Raw genomic sequence first — 20280 nt, 5'->3', positions numbered from 1 at the left:
TCAACATTGTGCTGGAGGTCCTAGCCAGAGCAATTAGGCTAGAAAAAGAAATAAACAGCATAAAAATTGGTAAGGAAGAAGTCAATGTATCTCTATTTGCAGAGGATATGATCTTATACACAGAAAACCCCAAAGAATCCACAAGAAAACTACTGGAACTAATGAAGATTTCAGCAAAGTTTCAGTATACAAGATAAACATACAAAAATCAGTTGGATTCCTTTACACCAACAAAGGGAACCTCAAAGAGGCAATCACCAAATCAATACCATTTACAATAGCCCCCAAGAAGATGAAATACTTCAGAATAAATCTAACCAGAGGCGTAAAAGTTCTATACGATGAAAACTACAAGACACTACCACAAGAAATCAAAAGAGACCTGCATTAAGTGGAAAAACATACCTTGCTCATGGATGGGAAGACTCAACATCGTGAAAATGTCAATTCTACCCAAAGCGATCTACAGATACGATGCAATCCCAATCCAAATTCCACTGGCATTTTTTAATGAGATGGAAAAACAAATCAGCAACTGCGTACGGAAAGGGAAGAGGCCCTGAATAAGTAAGCATTACTTAAGAAGAAGAACAAAGTGGGAGGGCTCACACTACCTGATTTCAGAACCTATTATACCGCCACGGCAGTTAAAACAGCCTGGTACTGGTACAGGAACAGATACATAGACCAATGGAACAGAATTGAGAATCCAGACATAAATTCATCCACCTGTGAACAGCTGATGTTTGACAAAGGCCCAAAGTATGTTACTTGGGGAAAGGACAGTCTGTTTAACAAATAGTGCTGGCATAACTGGATATCCATCTGCAAAAAACTGAAACAAGACGCATACCTCACACCATGCACAAAAAAAACTCAAAATGGATCAAAGACCTAAATATAAAATAGAAGATGATAAACATCATGGAAGACAAAATAGGGACAATGTTAGGAGACCTAATACATGGCATAAACAGAATACAAACCATAAGTAACAATGCACAAGCACCAGAAGAGAGACTAGATAACTGGGCGCTCCTAAAAATCAAAAACTTATGTTCATCAAAAGACTTCACCAAAAGAGTCAAAAGACAACCTACAAACTGGGAAAAAAATTTTAGCTGCGATAAATCCAATCAGCATCTAATCTCTAAAATCTACAAGATACTGCAAAACCTCAACAACAAAAAGACAAATAACCCAATTTAAAAATGGGCAAAGGATATGAACCGGCACTTTGCCAGAGAAGATATTCAGGCAGCTAACAGACACATGAAGAAATGCTCACGATCATTAGCCACTAGAGAAATGTAGATCAAACTACAATGAGATATCTTTTCACCTCAACAAGGCTAGCATTAATCCAAAAAACACAAAATAATAAATTCTGGAGAGGTTGTGGAGAGACTGGAACACTTAAACACTGTTGGTGGGAATGTAAAGTGGTACAAGCACTTTGGAAATCCATTTGGTGCTTCCTTAAAAAGCTAGAAACAGAAGTACCATACAGTCCAGCAATCCCGCTCCTTGGAATATATCCTAGAGAAATAAGAGCCGTCACACGAATAGATATATGCACACGCATGTTCATTGCAGCACTGTTCACAATAGCAAAAAGATGGAAACAACCTAGGTGCCCATCAACGGATGAGTGGATAAGCAAATTATGATATATCCACACAATGGAATACTACGCAACGATAAAGAACAATGATGAAACCATGAAACATAACATGTAGGAGTTTGGAGGTCATTATGCTGAGTGAATTTAGTCAGTCACAGAAGGACAAATATTGTATAAGAACTCAAGAAAAGATTTAAACACAGAAGAAAACATCCTTTGATGGTTACGAGGGTGGGGAGGGAGAATGAGGGTTATTTACTAACTAGAGAGTACATAAGAATTATCTTAGATGAAGGGAAGGACAGCACACACTACAGGGGAAGTCAGCACAACTGGACAAAACCAAAGCTAAGAAGTTTCCTGAATACAATCAAATACTTTGCGGGACAGAGTAGCAGGGATAGGGGTCTGGGGACCATGCTTTCAGGGGACATCTAGGTCACTTGGCATAACAAAGCTTATTAAGAAAATGTTCTGCATCCTCCTTTGGTGAGTGGGGTCTGGGGTCTTAAAAGCCTGCAAGCGGTCATCTAAGATGCATCAGTTGGTCCCAACCACCTGGAGTAAAGGAGAATGAAGAACACCAAAGACACAAGGAAAGTAGTAGCCCAAGAGACAGAAAGGGCCACATAAACCAGAGACTTCATCAGCCTGAGACCAGAAGAACTAGATGTTGCCCAGCTACCACCAGTGACTGCCCTGACAGGGAACACAATGGAGAGTCTCTGATGGAGCAGGAGAAAGATGGGATGCAGAGCTCAAATTCTAGTAAGGAGACCAGACTTTATGGTCTGACTGAGACTGGAGGTACCCCGGAAAGCATGGTCCCTGGATTCTCTATCAGCCCAAAACTAAAACAATTTCTGAGGCCAACTTTTCAGACAGGGATTGGACTGGACTGTGGGACATAAAGTGATACTCATGAAGAGTGTGCCTCTTAGCTCAAGGAGATACAAGAGACTAAACGGGCAGGAGATGCGAAGGCAGAGAGGGTTAGGAGCTGGTTGAATCGACATGGGGAATCGGGTGGAAAGGAGGAGTGTGCTATCACAGTATGGGGAGAGCAATTAGAGTCATGTAACAATATATGTATAAATTTTTGTATGGAAGAAAATAAAAAATAAACAGGTATAAAAAACGTTGTGGGTGCGCAGGAGACAGGAGCATCAAGGAGGAGAGCAGTGTTGCCATGGTAACCCCACCTGTGCCTTCCTGCAGCCCTCTCAGTTTTCCATGGGTGGCCACCTGTCCCCATGGCCCATGTATGCCAGTGGCCAGACCATTCTGCCGAACCGAAAGCCCTGTTCAGAGGACTACCGGAAGCGAGAAGGGTAAGCCCGGGCCAGCGTGATGGGGGGCAGCTAACACAGACTGGGCTTCAGACCGAGAGACAACAGCGGTGTGTGCAGCGGTGTGCTCATCTGAGCCCAGCATATCCCCTGCAGTAGCTGGCAGCAGCAGTCCTTGGGCATTGCCAAGCCGAGGTACTTGGAGCAGCTGGAAAACTACCTGCGCAAGGAGCTCCTCCTACTGGACCTGGGTACGGATTCTGCCCAGGAGCTGAGACTGCAGGTCAGAGCCACAGAATAAATTGTTGGAAGGTCAGGCCAGGGTGGGAGGAGACCTCACCCACCAGGACTAGGCACTCAGACCCTCAGGAGAGACCAGCCACTCCCAGCGCTTTTGGGATCTCCTTCCCAATGAGAGAAGCATGTCCTCTGACAAAGCCAGTGAGAAAGACAAGGATGTGGTGTAGAACTAAAACTCTCCTAAGGCTTCTGTTTCCCCACCTGAGTCAGGTGGACCAGGTGCTATCTCCAGCCCCTCCAACTCTGAACACTGGCATTTGTATTCAGTGTCCTCACAGTGTCCACCTGCCCAGCCAAGGACAGCCCCAAGCTTGAGGAGCCAGCCAAGACACATAAAGAGAGAAATCTAGATGCCACCTAGATTCTGGTACATATTAGGGAGGAAATTGCCAAAATTCACTGCTCAAACAGGGATGAAGATGGGGACTCTCTGACTCCTGACTTACTCACTGACTGAAGCATTTATTGAGTACCAACTGTGTGCCAGGCCCTGGGCTGGGGACTTACATATGATCTCATATGCAGAAGGTACCTCCCCAACTAGGAAGCAGAAGTTTGGAGAAGGCATATAGCTGTAAAGTGGTGTGGCTGGGATTCAAACTCAGGCCTTATTCCCAAACCTTTGCCCATCCCAGTGAACAATGCTACCTCCAAACACATCTGTGGGTCCAAGTGGGACAGGAAACCATACCCCTACTTGGTGGTTAGATGCCAGGTTAGAACCTTCGATCTCCTCCTGCCCCCACAGGACTCTAAGATGGGGAACGGTGTAGGTGAGAGGCCAGCTGAGTTACAGGGCCTGGAAGACAAGAGGCTGGCTGCCTAGAGAGGGGCTAGGGCACAGAGGAGAGGTCCTGGCCCAGGGTGGTTTGCCAGGCCTCCAAGATAGCACCCAGAGAAGCCTCCAGAGAACAGTGAAGAGGGCAGAGCTGCCCTACAGCCCCTTGGCACTGAGAGAGACCTGAGTGGAGCACAGCGCATGTACTTGAATATGCGCTGCCTGGCAGCCTCCTGCTGGAATACTTCTAAGCCAAGTAAAGAAAATTACAGGTGCCCTCTAAGGGTAGCATAGCAGCTACGGGTCAGAAGGTGACAGGTTCCCTTTCCTTGCCAGCCTTACAGAGAGATCTTTGAGTTCTTCATAGAGGACTTCAAAACATACAAGCCATTGCTGTCCTCCATCAAGAATGCATATGAGGTCATGCTGGGTAAGACAGCAGCTACCCTTGCTTCAGTCTCCCCACCTGAGTCAGGTGGACTGGATGCTGTCTCCAGCCTGGAAGGAATGGAGAAGATCCTACTCTGACCCTCTGGGCCCCACAACAGGGCTGGGGCAGCTACGAACCGGACCTTGAGGTCCCCAAGCCCTGCTCAGTACTTTTGCTCACACTGTCCTGTGAGAGGGCCCCAGGGTACCGATCACCTCCCATCCTTGGGAAACACAGTGGGAAGTATCTGTAGGAACCAGAGCAGCTTTCCTGTTGCGAGTAAACCCCAGGAGAAAGTGAGTCCTTCTGAGAAGCGAGGAGGCCCCCCTCCCCTGGCCAGGCTCAGGAGGTACAGGGTATGGTGGGGCTGCAGTATTAAAGGCTACCTAGGAAAAAGGCCTAATCTGGACTCTGCCCCCGATTTAAAAGCAAAGGCAGAAAGGTCTTTATAGCAGGGGCCATGGATTTAAACAAAGTGTGCAGAGACTCCTGGAGTTGGCAGAGGATGTGGCCCCTTACTTGTGATCTTAGGGTCTGTGTCTCCTAGTTATTCTCCACAGCCCAAAGGGAGCCTCCCTACTGCCTCTGCTTTAGCCCACCAGAGGGAGAAGATACGGGCTCTGGAGCCCCTGAAGGCCAAGCTTGTCACTGTGAATGAGGACTGCAATGAGAGGATCCTGGCCATGCGGGCTGAGGAGAGATATGAAATCTCCATGCTCAAGAAGGAGAAGATGAATTTGCTAAAACTCATTGACAAGAAGAATGAAGAGAAGGTCTCACTGCAGAGTGAGGTAAATGGGGAATGGGGTGCAGTAACCAACTCCCTGAATTCCTGCGCTACCTCCACCCCAGGGGTGACCTTGAGGTCTTGAGCACCAAGGTGATGCTTTAACCCCTCTACCCTTCTGCCTGGAGTGACATACTAAGCCACACCCTCCCCAGAGTTTCTGCTATCACCACACTGCCTTCCTGCTTGGTCCTGAGTGCCAGCAGAGCCCTGCTTCTTGGCTGCCAGGCTTTCTGGAAGATTGGCCCTTTGCTGGATTCTCAGGGATGGCCAATCTCTTTCCTCCATCTTTCCTGTTCCCAAGTCCTGATGGGGCCTCCCAGCATCCATCCCATCCCCTGTAATAACTAGCTGCATATAGGAGTCCAGAGGCAGCCCCTGACCACACAGCCACCTTCCCAACAGGTGACCAAACTGAGGAAAAACTTGGCTGAGGAGTACCTCCACTACCTCAGTGAGCGAGATGCCCGCAAGATACTCCTTGCAGACCTGAATGAGCTACGCTATCAGCGGGAGGACATGTCACTAGCCCAGTCTCCGGGTAAGCACGAGGTGGACTTCTTTCCCCTGAGGAGGTGCTGGAGAGGAGTCCAGCTCTCACCATTCACTCCCTCTCATTCATCTCTTTTAATATCTACCCATCCCATGCCCATTCACAATGGGAGATGTCCGTGCCTCCACCTGGGGCTATGGGTCTTCTGGGCTGGACTGAGAATCATAAGTGGAAACATTGTTGGCAGCTGAGGCAACCTAGACTTCCTGTGTAAGAGACAGGTGTGGTACCCCATGTCCTGGACTTCTCTACTTCAGCCTGAAGCCTCAGGCTGGTTACACTGTAGGCAAGACTCAGAGGACCCCAAGCAGGAAGAACAGGACCTGGGGCATACCCTCTGGGTCACTCTATCCCTGTCCTGGGCCACAGGCCCTGGAGCCAAGGTGACATGGGCTGGCGGGCCCCTTGGCAGGGATCTGGGGGGAGGACCCCATGAAGTTAACACTGGCTCTGAAGATGACCCGGCAAGACCTGACACGCACGCAGATGGAGCTCAACACTATGAAGGCCAACTTTGGAGATGTAGTACCCAGGAGGGACTTTGAAATGCAGGAGAAGACCAACAAGGATCTGCAGGAGCAGGTACTGGCAGGCAGGAAGGGCCCGGAAGGGTAGGGCAGGGCAGGCAGATGGGTATCGAGGACCAATCACCTTGTCCATAGCTGGACAGCCTGCGAGCTGACTATGAAGAAGTCCGCAAGGAGCATGAGATACTGCTGCAGCTGCACATGAGCACACTGAAGGAGCGGGACCAGTTCTATGCTGAGCTGCAGGAGATCCAGCGCACCTCCACGCCACGGCCCGACTGGACCAAGTGTGAAGGTAATGATGGCCACTGGGGCCCCAGGGACTGCTCCATTGCCTCATCTGGACTCCAACACCCTCTCCCCACCTGCAGATGTCGTGGCAGGGGGCCCAGAGCGTTGGCAAATGCTGGCCGAGGGTAAGAACAGTGACCAGCTGGTGGACGTGCTCCTGGAAGAGATTGGCGAGGGGCTGCTCCGGGAGAAAGATTTCTTCCCTGGTCTGGTAAGGGAGTCTCTGGGCTGGGAAAACTTGAGGTCAGAGTCAGTTAGGCCTTACTGCTGAGGCTTGGGGTTCTGGAGAAACTATGCAGGGCCCTGCCTGCTTAGGGGTGGGACCACAGATGGGCCCAGAGGTGAGCTGACACTCTCCCTTCCAGGGCTATGGGGAAGCCATCCCCCCTTTTCTTCGGTTCGATGGCACTGTGGAGAACAAGAAGCCAACAAAGAAGGAGGTGGTAAACCTCCTCAAGGATGCCTGGAAGGAACGTCTCTCTGAGGAGCAGGTCAGATCTCACTAGGCCCCTTGGCCCAGCTTGGCCTCCAGAGTCTTCCAGGGGATTCCCTCAAAATGCTAGGGAGCAGGGAGGAGGGCCAACCAACCCTGGGAAAGGCTAACTGAGCAGTCTTCCCCTCACTATACAGAAAGAGCGGTTCTCAGATTTCTTCTTCAATTTTCTGGAGCGTCGCTTTGGGCCCACTGATGCCATGTCCTGGGCCTACACCATTTTTGAAAATATCAAGCTCTTCCACTCCAACGAGGTCATGAGTCAATTTTATGCAGTCTTGATGGGAAAGGTGAGCTTGGGCCTGGCCCCTCACCTGCTCTTCTCAGGGAGACAGAGAGGGGCCTTTGTCCCCAGCATAGGCCAGCTCTGCGCCCACCACTCCAGGAAATAAGTTAGTGAAGACTTCCCTCCCTGTAGATGAAGGAGAGCGTGTATATCAATCAGAAGGAGACAATAGCACAGCTGCTGAAGGAGATGACGAGTGTTGACAGTCAGAACGAGGGACTTCTATCCATGGAGCAGTTCGGGTGAGGCCAAGCCCAAGCTCCCGGGTGTGCAGGGAAAACAGGAGCCTGGTGGGAAGGGCCACAGCCTCAGTACTTACTGCTGTTATGAGCACTGGTGGGGCTGGCAGTGGAGGGGATAGGGAAATGGGTGGGCAGGCCTCAACCAGGCCCCTGTTGGCTCTCATGTATCTTCACAGCACCATTCTCAAGAGTACATTCCCCCTCAAGAAAGAAGAGCAAATTCAGGAATTGATGGAGGCAGGGGGCTGGCATCCCAACAGCAGCAATGCAGACCTGCTCAACTACCGCTCATTGTTTATGGAGGTGGGGGGGGGGGATCCAGGAACTTGCATGGCCCCTACCCCTTAGCCTCAGCTAGACCCTGGGCAGTATGCCCTCACCCTGCCTTGTGGCCCCTCCTAGGATGATGAGGGCCAGAGTGAGCCCTTTGTTCAGAAGCTGTGGGAACAGTATGTGGATGAGAAGGAGGCATATTTGCAGGAACTAAAGCAGGAGCTGGGCCAGGAACTGTGAGTGACCTTGGGGTTCTCGGGCCCATAGGTGAGTCCTGCAGGATGGGTCACATGGTGGCATCTCAAGCCCCTGGGTCTCTCTCTTCACTAAGCAGACTGCTCAAGCCCAGCAGAAAGGACACCCTGGGGTCTGGGGGTGCAGAGCAGTGATCAAGGCCTGTCTCTCTTCTCATGGGGCAGCTATAATGAGGTAACTCCACGCAAGTTGCGGGAAGCACTAATGAACATTGACCCCAGTCTGGACACTCAGACCCTGAACACCTACATAAGCCAGGCCTTCCAGGTCCCGGTGACAGACCTGCCAGAGGAAGGTGACGAGAAGGAAGAGGACATTAAGACATGGCTTCAAACTGTGATGGAACGACTTCAAGTGGCTGACATCAGGCGCGTGGGGCCTCAAGGAGAGCCAGAGCCTGCAAGCTAGGGCCATTCTGGGCAGTCTCAGTGCTCCAGTGCCGCTAACGCCTGACTTCTAGTATAAAATTTTTATTTGTCCAAATCTATGCCATTCTCCTTGCTGTGCTGCGTAGTGGCAGGGGAGCGAGGGTGGGGAGACAAGCACCAAACACAGCATGTTCTGTTTGTGATACTTTATTGAGGTGGGGGTGGGGGAGGGGAGGGAGGAGACCTGGAGGAGTATGTGGAGTCAAGAGAGCCCAGGTGGGAACAGGGCAAGTGTTGAGGCCTGGCCACTACTGAGCAGGGAACACAGAGTTGCCACTGAATGCACAGGGGATGAGGAGCTGCCGGTACTCCAGGGGCAGGTACCGCTCCACAAGCACGTGCAGTGAGACTTCGTCAGTGACCAGGCCCTGCCTGCAGCAAATGGAGAGAGGGATAGACAGAATCAGTGCCAGCACCATGTGCAGAGGGGCCAGCACCCCACCCACCCGCTCACCGCCGCATCAGCAGCTCCAGGTCTTCTGGCTTCACAGTCTTGCGGCCTGCATGAGCAGCAAATACCTCCAGATCATTGCAGAGATGCTGGAAATACTTGTCCAGGCTGCCAAGAAGGTTAGGGTACAACAGACTGAATGGGCTGTTGGGGATCTGAGGGGCTCTGCCCCACCCTAAGCGTCCAGAACTCACCACTTCTCCACCATCTCAAGAGCCGCCTTCTCCATGGGCATTTTAGCATAGAAGCTAAAGAGTTTCGCATAGTGGTTCAGTCCAGCCTTATGGGGATCTTGACAGGGCCTGGGGCCAGCAGTTCGGGGCCTGGGGGGAAGCCTGGCCAACAGAGGCTGCAGAGGCTCTGTACACAAGCTAGGGACAGGAGTGGTCAAAGGTGGCTCAACTGCTGCCTAAAGAGACCCTTATTCAAGGACAAAGGAGCCCTGGTGGTGCAGTGGTTAACCACTCAGCTGTTAATTGAAAGGTTGGTGGTTCAAACCCACCAGCTGCTCTGCGGGAGAAAGTTGTGGCAGTTTGCTTCCGTAAAGATTAAAGCCTTGGAAACCTTACAGGGCAGTTCTACTCTGTTCTATAGGGTTGCTATGAGTTAGAATTGACTCAACGGCAGTGGGTTTTGGGATTCACGGACAAATCTTGCTGGCTGCTGTTGAGACTGGGGCCCATGTGCACCTTGGCTGGCCTAGGCCAGCAGCTCCAACCATTGGCTGGGGAGGGTGGAGATGGGAGCGCACAGAGGCCTGGTCCTTCCCTGGGGCCCTGCTCCTTCAAAGCCTGGACCTAACATCCTAGCCTAGCCTCATCACACAAACCAGTACTTGCCTGGGCCCATGACTTTAAGGCCTCAGCATTCCCTCCCCATTGCTGCCTGTCCCGATTCTGCTAATCCTCCTCCAAGAAGCTTTCCCCAGCTCCTCTTAAGTCCCTGGAGGCAGGTACCAGGATGACAGATGTCCGCTGGGTTAGCCCCTCTGAGCCCAGTTTAGGCTACTCTACTGGGTAATCATTTGCATACCTGTGGGATGACCCTGGGTGCATGGATGCCCAATGCCAGCCTCAGTGCCTGCCCTCTTCCCAAGAGGAATGGGGACCTAGAATCTTACTCTGCAGTGCTGCGTGGTGGAACTGGCTCAAGAAACTGATGAAGTCGCCTGGTTTGGAGAGACTCGGGGGCACTGGAGGCCAACTGTGGACTTGCTGCAGAGGAAGGGAAGATCACAGGGGGCTCAGTCCTGACCATCTCACCCAGCCCTGCAGGTCCACAGCCTCCTTGTCTTGTTCCTCAAGGGTCTCTCTTAGCTCCAGCCAGCTAGGCAAGGGAGCCCTCAGAATCTCCCACGCCCCCTAACACCAAACCACCAGTGCCCAGAAACGCAGCCCAGGCAAGCCCCTCCTCCAAGGCCAGGGCCTGAACATAGTTGTTACCACTCACCTTCTTGATCCCTGCAATGGGCCCCTTACCTGTCCTGTCAGAAGTATCCTCATCCCCTGAAGATCCTTCTGGTTCCTCAGCCTCAACAGCCCCAGCAGATCCATTTGCTTCTGTCACCTCTGTGTGCCCCTCAGACTCTTCCACCTCAGCAGATCCTTGTGCTCCTCTTGCCTCCTCTGCTTCACTCACACTCATACCTCCTTCTTCCATCCTTTCCTCTGCTTGCTCATCAGCTGCATCCCCTAAGGGCTCTACTCCATCTTCTCCAGAGATACCACTGTTGGTGTTTGGGAAGCCCACAGCAAGGGTGTTGACCTCCACTGCCCTTCCTGCTAGAAGCTGGGTTGGTTTCCCAGGACCTGAATTAAGGGAAGAGAATACAGGCTGGAGAAGCAGCAGGCCAAGGCTGTAGTTTTGAGAAGGGTAAAGATGGAGTAGCGAAACCCAGCCCAGCCCACCTTGGGGAGAGAAGGCCAACGGCAGCCCCAGAGCACTGATGTGGAGTCTCCTGACCCAACACTGATATGCTCTCGGATGGAAGAGGGACCCACAGCGAGGAGGCTCTGGGGGCACACATATGGGCCTGAGGAGGGAAAGCCACCAATACCAACTCTTGCCAAGGCTAAGCTTGGTTCTAGACTACCTGACCCACATACTCACTGTTGTTCTGTAGCCCAGGCCCACTCTGTGTCCTGCGACCGACAGCCCTCTCAGCATCCGCAGCCCCAGTGTGAGAGGGACAGGGCAGGGAGCAGCGAGTACTGGGGGAGCAGCCAACCAAGGGTGGGGAGAAGGGCTGGGTGTCTTCCAACACAGCATCCTTTGGCAGGGTAGCAACAGGGGTTCTGCGGCTATTGCCTGGGGATCAAGGACCAGCTGGCACTCAGTGTATTCCCGGCCCCCCCTGCGGCTACCCAGAGTCACCAGGGCCTGGGCAATGGCCCCATGAGTCTGCCCCAGGCAGCCTTCGGAGGGAGAAGGCTACCTAGTACATGGGCCTGGCCCACCCTAAGCCTCATCTACCTTCCCCTGCCTCCTTGTTTACCAAAGGCAGTCCCTGCTCCTTAGCCTGACACTCCCAGGCTTCCACAGCATGGCCCACACAAACTGCTCACCTGGGCCTCCTCTACCCTCCACTTCTCACTCTGCCCCTTCTGCCCAGAACCATCCTCTTACCCTGATGAACACTGACTTTTCTTCTAGAATCAGCCTCCCAGGTCAGCTCTCACTGGCCAGCTGATCCTGAAACCTGGCCCCTTTCACCCTCCCAACAAGCTCCAGCCACCACTCCAAATGCCTTTCCTGCCCTCAGCCCAGTAGCTCCTCAAGGATATGACAGTCCTGAGACACACTAAGGTACTAAGACTGGGCCCCAACAAGGCAAGGGGCACCTGAAGGAAGAAAGCAGAAACTCCTCACAGACCTACCAGCCAGGAGGACTCATTGTCCTTACCCACAAAAGGAAAGCAGACCCTGGACTCAGTAGCACCTCCTATCTGTCTTGAGGGGAAAGCTTTCCCCACAGGTCTGGGAGGGGGAAACCTCAGCCTCACCTTGAGAAACCAAGGCCATGGAAGTATCTTGCAGATCCTGCAAGAAGGCACCCACATCTACAGCTCGGTGAGTGGGAGGTCTACGGGCCAAACCTGGCCTCCCCACGGACTGTGACTGGAGAGGCGTGGCAAAGGTCAGGTTGAGGGAGCTGGTGGGAGGGAGGGAGGCATAAAGGAAAGTTAGGTACCTGAGACCCAGTTTCCCCAGAGAATTCCCCATCTGCCCTGGGGCTCTCATCTCTTGGACCAGCCACCATTCAGGAGGCTAAAACTGGCAAGGAGGAGTATGGCCAGATTCACCGTAGTCAGCATCTCCCTCCCCAAGCCTTTCCACCAACCCCCAGAACAAGGAAACAGCACCTGGCGAGGGTGGAGGCATCCGCATTCCCATGAGGCTCTGTCAGTACCCGGCAAGGAGATGAAAAAGAAGAAACCACGGTAAGTTACCCAGGCCCATGAGAACCCTCCCTCAGGCCCCCTCAACCTCTCCAGAGGGCAGGAGGGAAAGGGTAGCAACAGGTGGTGTTCAGGGCCTCACCTTGGGAGAGAGGCAACCCTTGGTCCACTCCCTGCTGAAACACTGAGAGTCTCAGCCTCTGCTTCCTCCTTCCAGGGGCCAGCAAACCTGGAGCCAGGGTTGTGGGGGGCTCCAGTTCAGGAAGTTGCAGCTCCAGGCTGCAAGAATGGAGCTGATGTCAGACAGGCTAGGAAGCCCAGTTCTGGCTTTTGGGACCCCCAGGAGACCCCTTGACCTTGGTTGCCCAACAGCTCAGCCAAACAGGGGAGTTCACTGTGCACCTGCCCTGACTGCTTTCCCGTCTGGAGGACTGGACCACTTGTGGACCACTTGTAGACCGCCTGGAGGGCTGGACCACTGGCATCACCACTGACTCTGGCATCACGATGGAAGATTCCGGGGCTGAAGAAACAGCAAGGAGGGTGGGGTTGGCAGGGCAGGCTACCCTGAATGAGGGATAGCACAGGACTGGCCCTAACTCTGGCCAGCAAGCCAGCACATACTCACCAGTCAGTAGGATGTTCTTCAGCAGGGTCCGGGGTGTCTGTTCCTCCAGGTGTCCACTGGCTTGAACATGGGACCATCTGCCAATAGCCTACGGATAAAGCACCAAGCAACCAGTCTGTTCTTTCACTTTGAGTTTCCCTCTGCAGGTCCATACCCTCTGCATCCCCTCAAGGTGGGCTCCAGGGCAGAGCTAGACCTTAGGCAGCCAGGGCCTTGTAGCAGTCAGTGAGCTGGACACTTACCCTGGCTCCACGAGAATGCCGCCTGGCAGTCACCTTTCTTTGGCTGCTCAGACTCCTGGAGGAAGGTGTTTCAAGTAGGGCTCTCTGGGCACTGCGTAAGGACCAGTGGCTCTGAGAACTGTGTAAGGATGGGGAGCTAGAGGATGCACAGACATGCCTTCATCAGGGGTCTTGGCCTGAAGCCCTTTTCCCTCAGGGCCAAAACCAAAACCAGTTGCCACTGAGTGGATTCCAACTCATGGCAACATCATGTATTGCAGACTAGAACTATGCTCCATAGGGTTTTCAAGGCTGTGACCTTTTGGAAGCAGATCGCCAGGCATTTCTTCCACGGTGCCAATGGGTGGGTTCAAACTACCAATCTTTTGGTCAGTAGTCAGCACTTAACTGTTTGCTCACTGGGGAACTCTTCCCTCAGGGCCAGGGACCCAGAAATCACTTGCCTCTCCCATAGCACCTGTTCCCAGCCCTATGTCAATGGGGGGTGCGGATGAAGGGGAGCCCTAGGGCTATGGGAAGAGACAGGGAATATGATTAACATAGCCAGAGAGAGAGAGGCTAAAGAAGGCTTCAAGAAGTGACTTTGACAGAATCATAAAGGATAAGTAGGCATTAGCCACATAGATAAGAGGCACAATTGGGAGACTATCCATTCCAGACATTAAAATAACAATCCAAGAAGGATATTTAAGTATTTTTAAACCTTGTAAGTACTTTTCAGGGTCTGACTGCAAACTCCACGAGTCACCTCAGCTCTACTCTCTCCAGTTCAATCCCTCTCAGGTTCCAGAGCCATATAAACATTCCTGGGGCACAACTCCCACCTCACCACTCCTAGAACCTATAATGATGACTTCTCATTGCCTACTAAGAAACTGAACTGACCCAGTCTGGCAAGTGCATACTCTCTGCACCATGAGCTCGCTACAGCCCTTACTCACCCACCCACACTCTCACCAAGACAGACCAAATCCCCTGGTCCCTAGCAAAGTATTATTCCAATTCCTGTCTCCAGGCTTCAGCTTAGGCTGTGGCTTCCAGCTCCTTTTCCATCTTACAGCTGGGAACTACAGAGACAGTAGGATCGAACGTGCGAGGAAAGGTGGGGACTACCTGCGAGGCAGAAGCTCAGGGCAGATACCTGGCCCCACACACCCTAAGGCTGATTTGGGGGAAGTGGGCTAGGGAACAAGGCAGAGGGTCAGATTCCGGGCGCCTATCCGTCGGCTCCAGAGGCTGGCCCGCTAAAATGCAGACACAGTTGGGCTCTGTGGTCCCGAGGCCCGGCTGCCTGGAGTCCTGAGGGTGCGGGAACAAACAGCTGACCCAAGCCCGGCTAGGGGAGTGGAGCCAGTCCCCTTTCTCAGAGCCTTTGGCTCCGCTCCTCTCCGAGCTTCAGCTTCCTTCTCCAAACTGGGTTAGCGGGGAATCCCACCCAGACCTCAACGCCCAGCCGGAATCCTTGAGCAGCCGCCGCACATACCCAGCCCGTGCACTCCGTGGCCGCAGCGGGGTGCGCGGGGCCGCTGAGTCCAGCACGCGCCGTAGCAGCGTGCGCGTCGTGGGCTCGCTGTCAGGGCTCTGGCTCTTGCAGTCGGCCATCGCCTCAGCCGTCGGCGGTAAACTCTCACCCAGGCCCCGGCGGATCTACTGACTGCGTTCGCACTCCCGACAACGAGATCACCTTGTTCCCGCCCGCCACATTTAAGCCAACTCTCGCGATGTTACCGCACAGCCCCACGGGAATTGTAGTTCTCGCACTACAGCTGGGTGCGCTCAGGGAACTCTACGGTGCTTGCGAACTCTGGCTTTGGATTTGCGCTTGGGCAAATTATGCAACGAGTTGGAGCCTTGATTTCCTCATCTGTAAAATGGGGATGATACCTACCTAATACTGTAACATACATGGGGTTACCATGAGTTGGAATCCACTCGAAGACATTTGCAAAGACCACTCTGTAGGATCTGTATCCATCAAAAGAGACCAGGCTGCAGGCTCCAGGGCTGTTTGTGATTCAGCACAGATATGATCTCCAAACGTGCAGTTTTGAGATGAATTCTACTCTCAAACGTTCTGTTAATGGGAAATCAGGGATGGAAAGGAGGAGTGTGCTGTCACAGTATGGGGGGAGCAATTGGGGTCACAAAGCAGTGTGCGTGTGAATTTTTGTATGTGAGACTGACTTGAATTGTAAACTTCCACTTAAACTACAACAATAAAAAAAAATGATAAAGCTTGTGAAAAAAAAAAAAGTTCTGTTAATGATGAAGCCATTTCCATATTTTCCACCAGTTGACAGTCCCCCTCACCTTAAGAAGTTTTTGTATCAACTGAATTAGAACTTGGGTTTTGAGTCTCCCATAAAGTTTTCCTTTTGCCAGGATCTGCTCGTAGAACAGGTGTTAACTATCAGGTACTGGACCCAGACATGGGCATATTTGTGCTTGTGTTTAAAAATAAAGCAAAGAAAACATTAGATTACTGTTTCTCAAAATCAGGGAACTGCAGAGGAAAAGCATGTCACTATTCTTTGTCGTTTAGCTCTGACCTCTGTGTTATTTCACTTAATTTGCTAAGCCTTTGCAGACACATTTCCATGGTCACTATCAACCCATAAATGCAGTTTTTTTTTATTTATTAGTAAAGCCTTAAACTAGATAATAGGAAAAAGACACAAATATCTTTTCAAAACAGCTTTGGATGTGAGTTTAAGTATTTGCACAGTATTATTCTTTGTGTTCACATAATTTATTAAACTTTATACTTAAACTACTTGTTTAACAAAGCGAACAAACAACACTGGGGTGAAGTGAGAGAGGGAAGAGTGAGAAAGAGTGGCAAGGGGTCTTGCAGGTTCTGGGAAAGAGTTTGGACATTATTCTAAATGCAATGAGAAGCCACTGGAGGGTTTTAAGCAGGAGTATGACATAATCAGATATTCTTCGGCAGTCGTGTGAAGAACAGATTGTAGGCGAGGCAAGATTGGAAACAGGTAGACATGTGATGAGGTTCTTGCCTTTCTCCAGAGGTGACAAATTAGAGGGTGGGGTGGGGAGAAAGTCATGCATTTCAGATACTTTTTGAGTGTAGGATTAAGTGTAGATTAGAGATAATTTTACATACTAGAAGAAAGAATTTTACTTGAGCATATTCCTTAATGTTCTCCGCATAAAGAAATTATATAAATTTGACCTCTCGCCAACATTTCTTGAGCAAGGTGAGTTTTCAGAAAGTAAGGAGTCCAACCATATCAGTAACTATACGACAATGAAAATGTATGATAACAGATATAATGATCTTTTGCACACGTTTTAAAAATATAAACATACAACAAAGTTTACATTCATGTTTATACCATTGTATAAATGATTCACCCCAATAAAGGCACTCCTCTCATAGCGGGCTACACACACCAGATTATGCAATTCTGGATTTGAAGGCATTCAGGCTGTGGACCTCAGCTGTGCAGACCAGGAAGAATGGGACATTCTCCTGTTATGGGTCAGTGAAATCCACACAAGTAACCAAGGATCATATTAGTTGTAAATAGACATGCAACAGTAATGTTTGGGTGCTGGGACTAGAAAAATAATTTTTTCCATAGTCCTGTATTTTCTAAAAGGTTTGAAACATGTGTCCCTTTTATAATAAAGAACAAACATTAAAAAAAAAAAAAGGTGTATAGTCGGAGTGTTATTTTTTTCTTCTGCAAGCTTTTCAACGGCCCACTCTATTGTGTTTTTATATCAAATCATTAGAAATAATATATGTTGTTGTTAGGTGCCATTCATCGAGTTGGTTGTGACTCATAGCAACCCTATGTACAACAGAACAAAACACTGCCTGGTCCTGCGTTGTCCTCACAATTGTTGCTATGTTTGACCCCATTGTTGCAGCCACTGCGTCAATCCATCTTGTTGAGAGTCTTCCTCTTTTTTGCTGATCCTCTACCTTACCATGCATGATGTCCTTCTCCGGGGACTGATCCCTCCTGATAACATGTCCAAAGCATGTGAGATGAAGTCTTGCCATTTTAGCTTCCAAGGAGCACTCTGGCTGTACTTTTTCCAAGACAGATTTGTTCAATCTTCTGGTATTTAGTATCTTCTTCGCCAACACCATAATCCAAAGGCATCAATTCCTTTTCGATCTTCCTTATTCATTGTCCAGCTTTTGCATGCATGTGAGGTAATTGAAAATATCATAGCTTGGGTCAGGCACACCTTAGTCCTCAAAGTAACATCTTTGCTTTTCAACACTTTAAAGAGGTTTTTTGCGGCAGATTTGCCCAATGCAGTAAGTCGTTTGACTTTGACTGCTGCTTACATGGGCATTGATTGTGGATCCAACTAAATGAAATCCTTGATAACTTCAATATTTTCTCTGATTATCAGGATGTTGCTTATTAGTCCAGTTGTGAGAACTTTTGTTTTATGTTGGAGGGTAATCCATATTGAAGGCTATAGTCTTTGATCTTCATCAGTAAGTGCTTCAAGTCCTCCTTGCTTTCAGCAAGCAAGGTTGTGTCACCTGCATATTGCAGATTGTTAATGAGTCTTCCACCAATTCTGATGCCACATTCTTCTTCATATAGTCCAGCTTCTAGGATTATTTGCTCAACATACAGATTGAATAAGTATGGTGAAAGGATGCAACCCTGACGCACACCTTTCTTGATTTTAAACCATGCAGTATCCCCTTGCTCTGTTTGACCGACAGCCTCTTGGTCTATGTGCAGGTTCCACATGAGCACAAGTGAATGTTGTGAAATTCCCATTCTTTGTCATGTTGTCCATAATTTGTTATGATACACACAGTCAAATGCCTTTGCATAGTCAATGAAACACAAGTAAACATCTGTTACAGATTGAACTGTGTTCCCCAAAAATATGTATTAACTTGGTTAGGCCATGACTCTCAGTATTGTGTGACTCTCCACCATTTTGTCATCTGATGTGATTTTCCCATGTGTTGTAAATCCTACCTTTATGATGTTAATGAGGCAGGATTAGAGGCGGTTATGTTAATGAGGCAGGACTCAATCTACAACATTAAGTTGTATATTGAGTCAATCTCTTTTGAGATATAAAAGAGAGAAGCAAGCAGAGAGGGGGACCTCATATTACCACCAAGCAAGAAGAAGAGCCAGGAGCATGCATCCTTTGGACCTAGGGTCCCTGTGCTGAGAAGCTCCTAGACCAGGGGAAGATTGATGACAAGGAACTTCCCCCACAGCCAACAGAGAAAACATTCCCCTGGAGCTGCACCCTGAATTCAGACTTCTAGGCTCCTAACCTGTGAGAGAATAAACTTGTTTGTTAAAGCCATCCACTTATGGTATTTCTGTTATAGCAACATTAGATAACTAAGACATCCTTCTGGTATTCTCTGATTTCAGCCAAGATCCATCTGACATCAGCAATGATATCCCTGGTTCCAAGTCCTCTTCTGAATCTGGCTGGAACTTCTGTTAGCTCCCTGTCCGTGTATGGCTACAATTGCTTTTGAATGATCTTCAGCAAAATTTTACTTGCATGTGATACTAATGATATTGCTTGAGGATTTCCACATTCTGTTGGCTCACCTTTCTTTGGAATGGGCACAAATATGGATCTCTTCCAGTTGGTTGGCCAGGTAGCTGTCTTCCAAATATCTTGGCATAGATGAGTGAGCACCTCCAGCGCTGTGTCCATTTGTTGAAACATCTCAATTGGTATTCTGTCAGTTCCTGGAGGCTTGTTTTTCATCAATGCCTTCAGTGCAGCTTGGACTTCTTCCTTCAGTACCATCAGTTCTTGATCATATGTTACCTCCTGAATTGGTTGAATGTTGACCAATTCTTTTTGGTCCAGTGACTCTGTGTATTCCTTCCACCTTCCTGTGTTGTTCAATATTTTGCCCGTAGAATCCTTCAAAATTGCAACTTGAGGCTTGAACTTTTTCTTTGGTTCTTTCAGCTTGAGAAGTGCTGAGCGTGTTCTTTCCTCTTGATTTTCAAACTCCGGGTCTTTGTATATTTCATTACAACAATTTACTTTGTCTTTTCCAGCCGTCCTTTGAAATCTCCTGTACAGCTCTTTTACTTCATCATTTCTTCCATTCACTCTAGCTGTTCTAGGTTCAAAAGCAAGTTTCAGAGTCTCTTCTGACATCTGTTTTGGTCTTTTCCTTCTTTCCTGTCTTTTTAATGACCTCTTGCTTTCTTCATGTATGATGTCCATGATGTCGTCCCACAACTCGCCTGATCTTCTGTCATTAGTGTTCAGTGTGTCAAATCTATTCTTGAGATGGTCTCCAAATTCAGGTGGAATATACTCAAGTTCATATTTTGATTCTTGTGGACTTTTTTTTTTTAATATTTTTTTATTGTTGTACTTTAAGTGAAAGTTTACAATTCAAGTTAGTCTCTAATACACAAATTTATACATACAGTTATGTGACCCTAATTGCTCTGCCTATACCGTAACAGCACACTCTTCCTTTCCACCCCTGATTTCCTGTGTCCATTCAACCAGCTCCTGACCCTCTCTGCCTTCTCATCTCACCTCGGGACAGGAGCTGCCCATTTAGTCTCATGTACCTACTTGAGCTAAGAAGCACACTCTTCACGAGTATCATTTTATGCCCCACAGTCCAGTCCAATCTTTGTCTGAAGAGTTGGCCTCAGGAATGGTTTTAGTTCTGGGTTGACAGGAGTCTGGGGTCCATGGTTTCTGGAGCTCCTCCAGTCTCAGTCAGACCATTAAGTCTGGTCTTTTTACTAGAATTTGAGTTCTGCACCCCACTTTTCTCCTGCTCCATCAGGGACTCTCTGTTGTGTTCCCTGTCAGGGGAGTCATTGGTGGTAGCTGGGCACCAACTAGTTCTTCTCGTCTCAGGCTGATGCAGTTTCTGGTTTATGTGGGCTTTCTGTCTCTTGGGCTACTACTTTCCTTGTGACTTTGGTGTTCTTCCTTCTCCTTTACTCCAGGTGGGTTGGGACCAATTGATCCATCTTAGATGGC

The 20280-nt window shown here is 49.5% G+C and overlaps 2 protein-coding genes across 2 annotated transcripts; one reads left to right on the top strand and one right to left on the bottom strand.

Moving 5' to 3' along the window:
* Positions 1-2854: 2854 nt before the first annotated feature.
* On the top strand, positions 2855-8536 carry TSNAXIP1 (translin associated factor X interacting protein 1). The gene is made up of 14 exons (XM_023726752.1): positions 2855-2955; positions 3070-3196; positions 4328-4421; positions 5016-5212; positions 5614-5749; positions 6174-6343; positions 6424-6583; positions 6660-6790; positions 6945-7070; positions 7210-7362; positions 7491-7600; positions 7777-7903; positions 8003-8109; positions 8293-8536. Exons 1-14 carry the CDS (start codon positions 2858-2860, stop codon positions 8534-8536), a joined length of 1980 nt encoding a protein of 659 aa, XP_023582520.1. The 5' UTR covers positions 2855-2857.
* A 268-nt stretch (positions 8537-8804) lies between these two features.
* CENPT (centromere protein T) lies at positions 8805-14877 on the bottom strand. Its single transcript, XM_023726751.1, has 13 exons — positions 14759-14877; positions 13276-13330; positions 13034-13121; positions 12808-12928; positions 12548-12684; positions 12370-12406; positions 12010-12158; positions 11117-11314; positions 10486-10815; positions 10128-10221; positions 9202-9378; positions 9011-9115; positions 8805-8928 (listed from the first exon to the last, which is right to left on the bottom strand). The coding sequence occupies exons 1-13, from the start codon at positions 14875-14877 to the stop codon at positions 8805-8807; spliced, it is 1734 nt and encodes a 577-aa protein (XP_023582519.1).
* Between the last annotated feature and the right edge of the window lie 5403 nt (positions 14878-20280).

Source organism: Trichechus manatus, unplaced genomic scaffold, assembly GCF_000243295.1.
Source record: "Trichechus manatus latirostris isolate Lorelei unplaced genomic scaffold, TriManLat1.0 scaffold00014, whole genome shotgun sequence".
NCBI lineage: Eukaryota > Metazoa > Chordata > Mammalia > Sirenia > Trichechidae > Trichechus > Trichechus manatus.
This window is presented reverse-complemented; position numbering and strand designations above follow the sequence as displayed.

Bases quoted from the DNA above. Each gene is read 5' to 3' on its own strand.
- TSNAXIP1 (XM_023726752.1), top strand. From the start codon at position 2,858: ATGGGTGGCCACCTGTCCCCATGGCCCATGTATGCCAGTGGCCAGACC. The intron at 4,422-5,015 runs GTAAGACAGCAG...CCTCTGCTTTAG, and splicing joins TGCATATGAGGTCATGCTGG to CCCACCAGAGGGAGAAGATA. The intron at 5,213-5,613 runs GTAAATGGGGAA...CCTTCCCAACAG, and splicing joins AGGTCTCACTGCAGAGTGAG to GTGACCAAACTGAGGAAAAA.
- CENPT (XM_023726751.1), bottom strand. From the start codon at position 14,877: ATGGCCGACTGCAAGAGCCAGAGCCCTGACAGCGAGCCCACGACGCGC. The intron at 13,331-14,758 runs GTATGTGCGGCG...ACCTTCCTCCAG, and splicing joins CCACGGAGTGCACGGGCTGG to GAGTCTGAGCAGCCAAAGAA. The intron at 9,116-9,201 runs GTGAGTTCTGGA...CCTTCTTGGCAG, and splicing joins CTTGAGATGGTGGAGAAGTG to CCTGGACAAGTATTTCCAGC.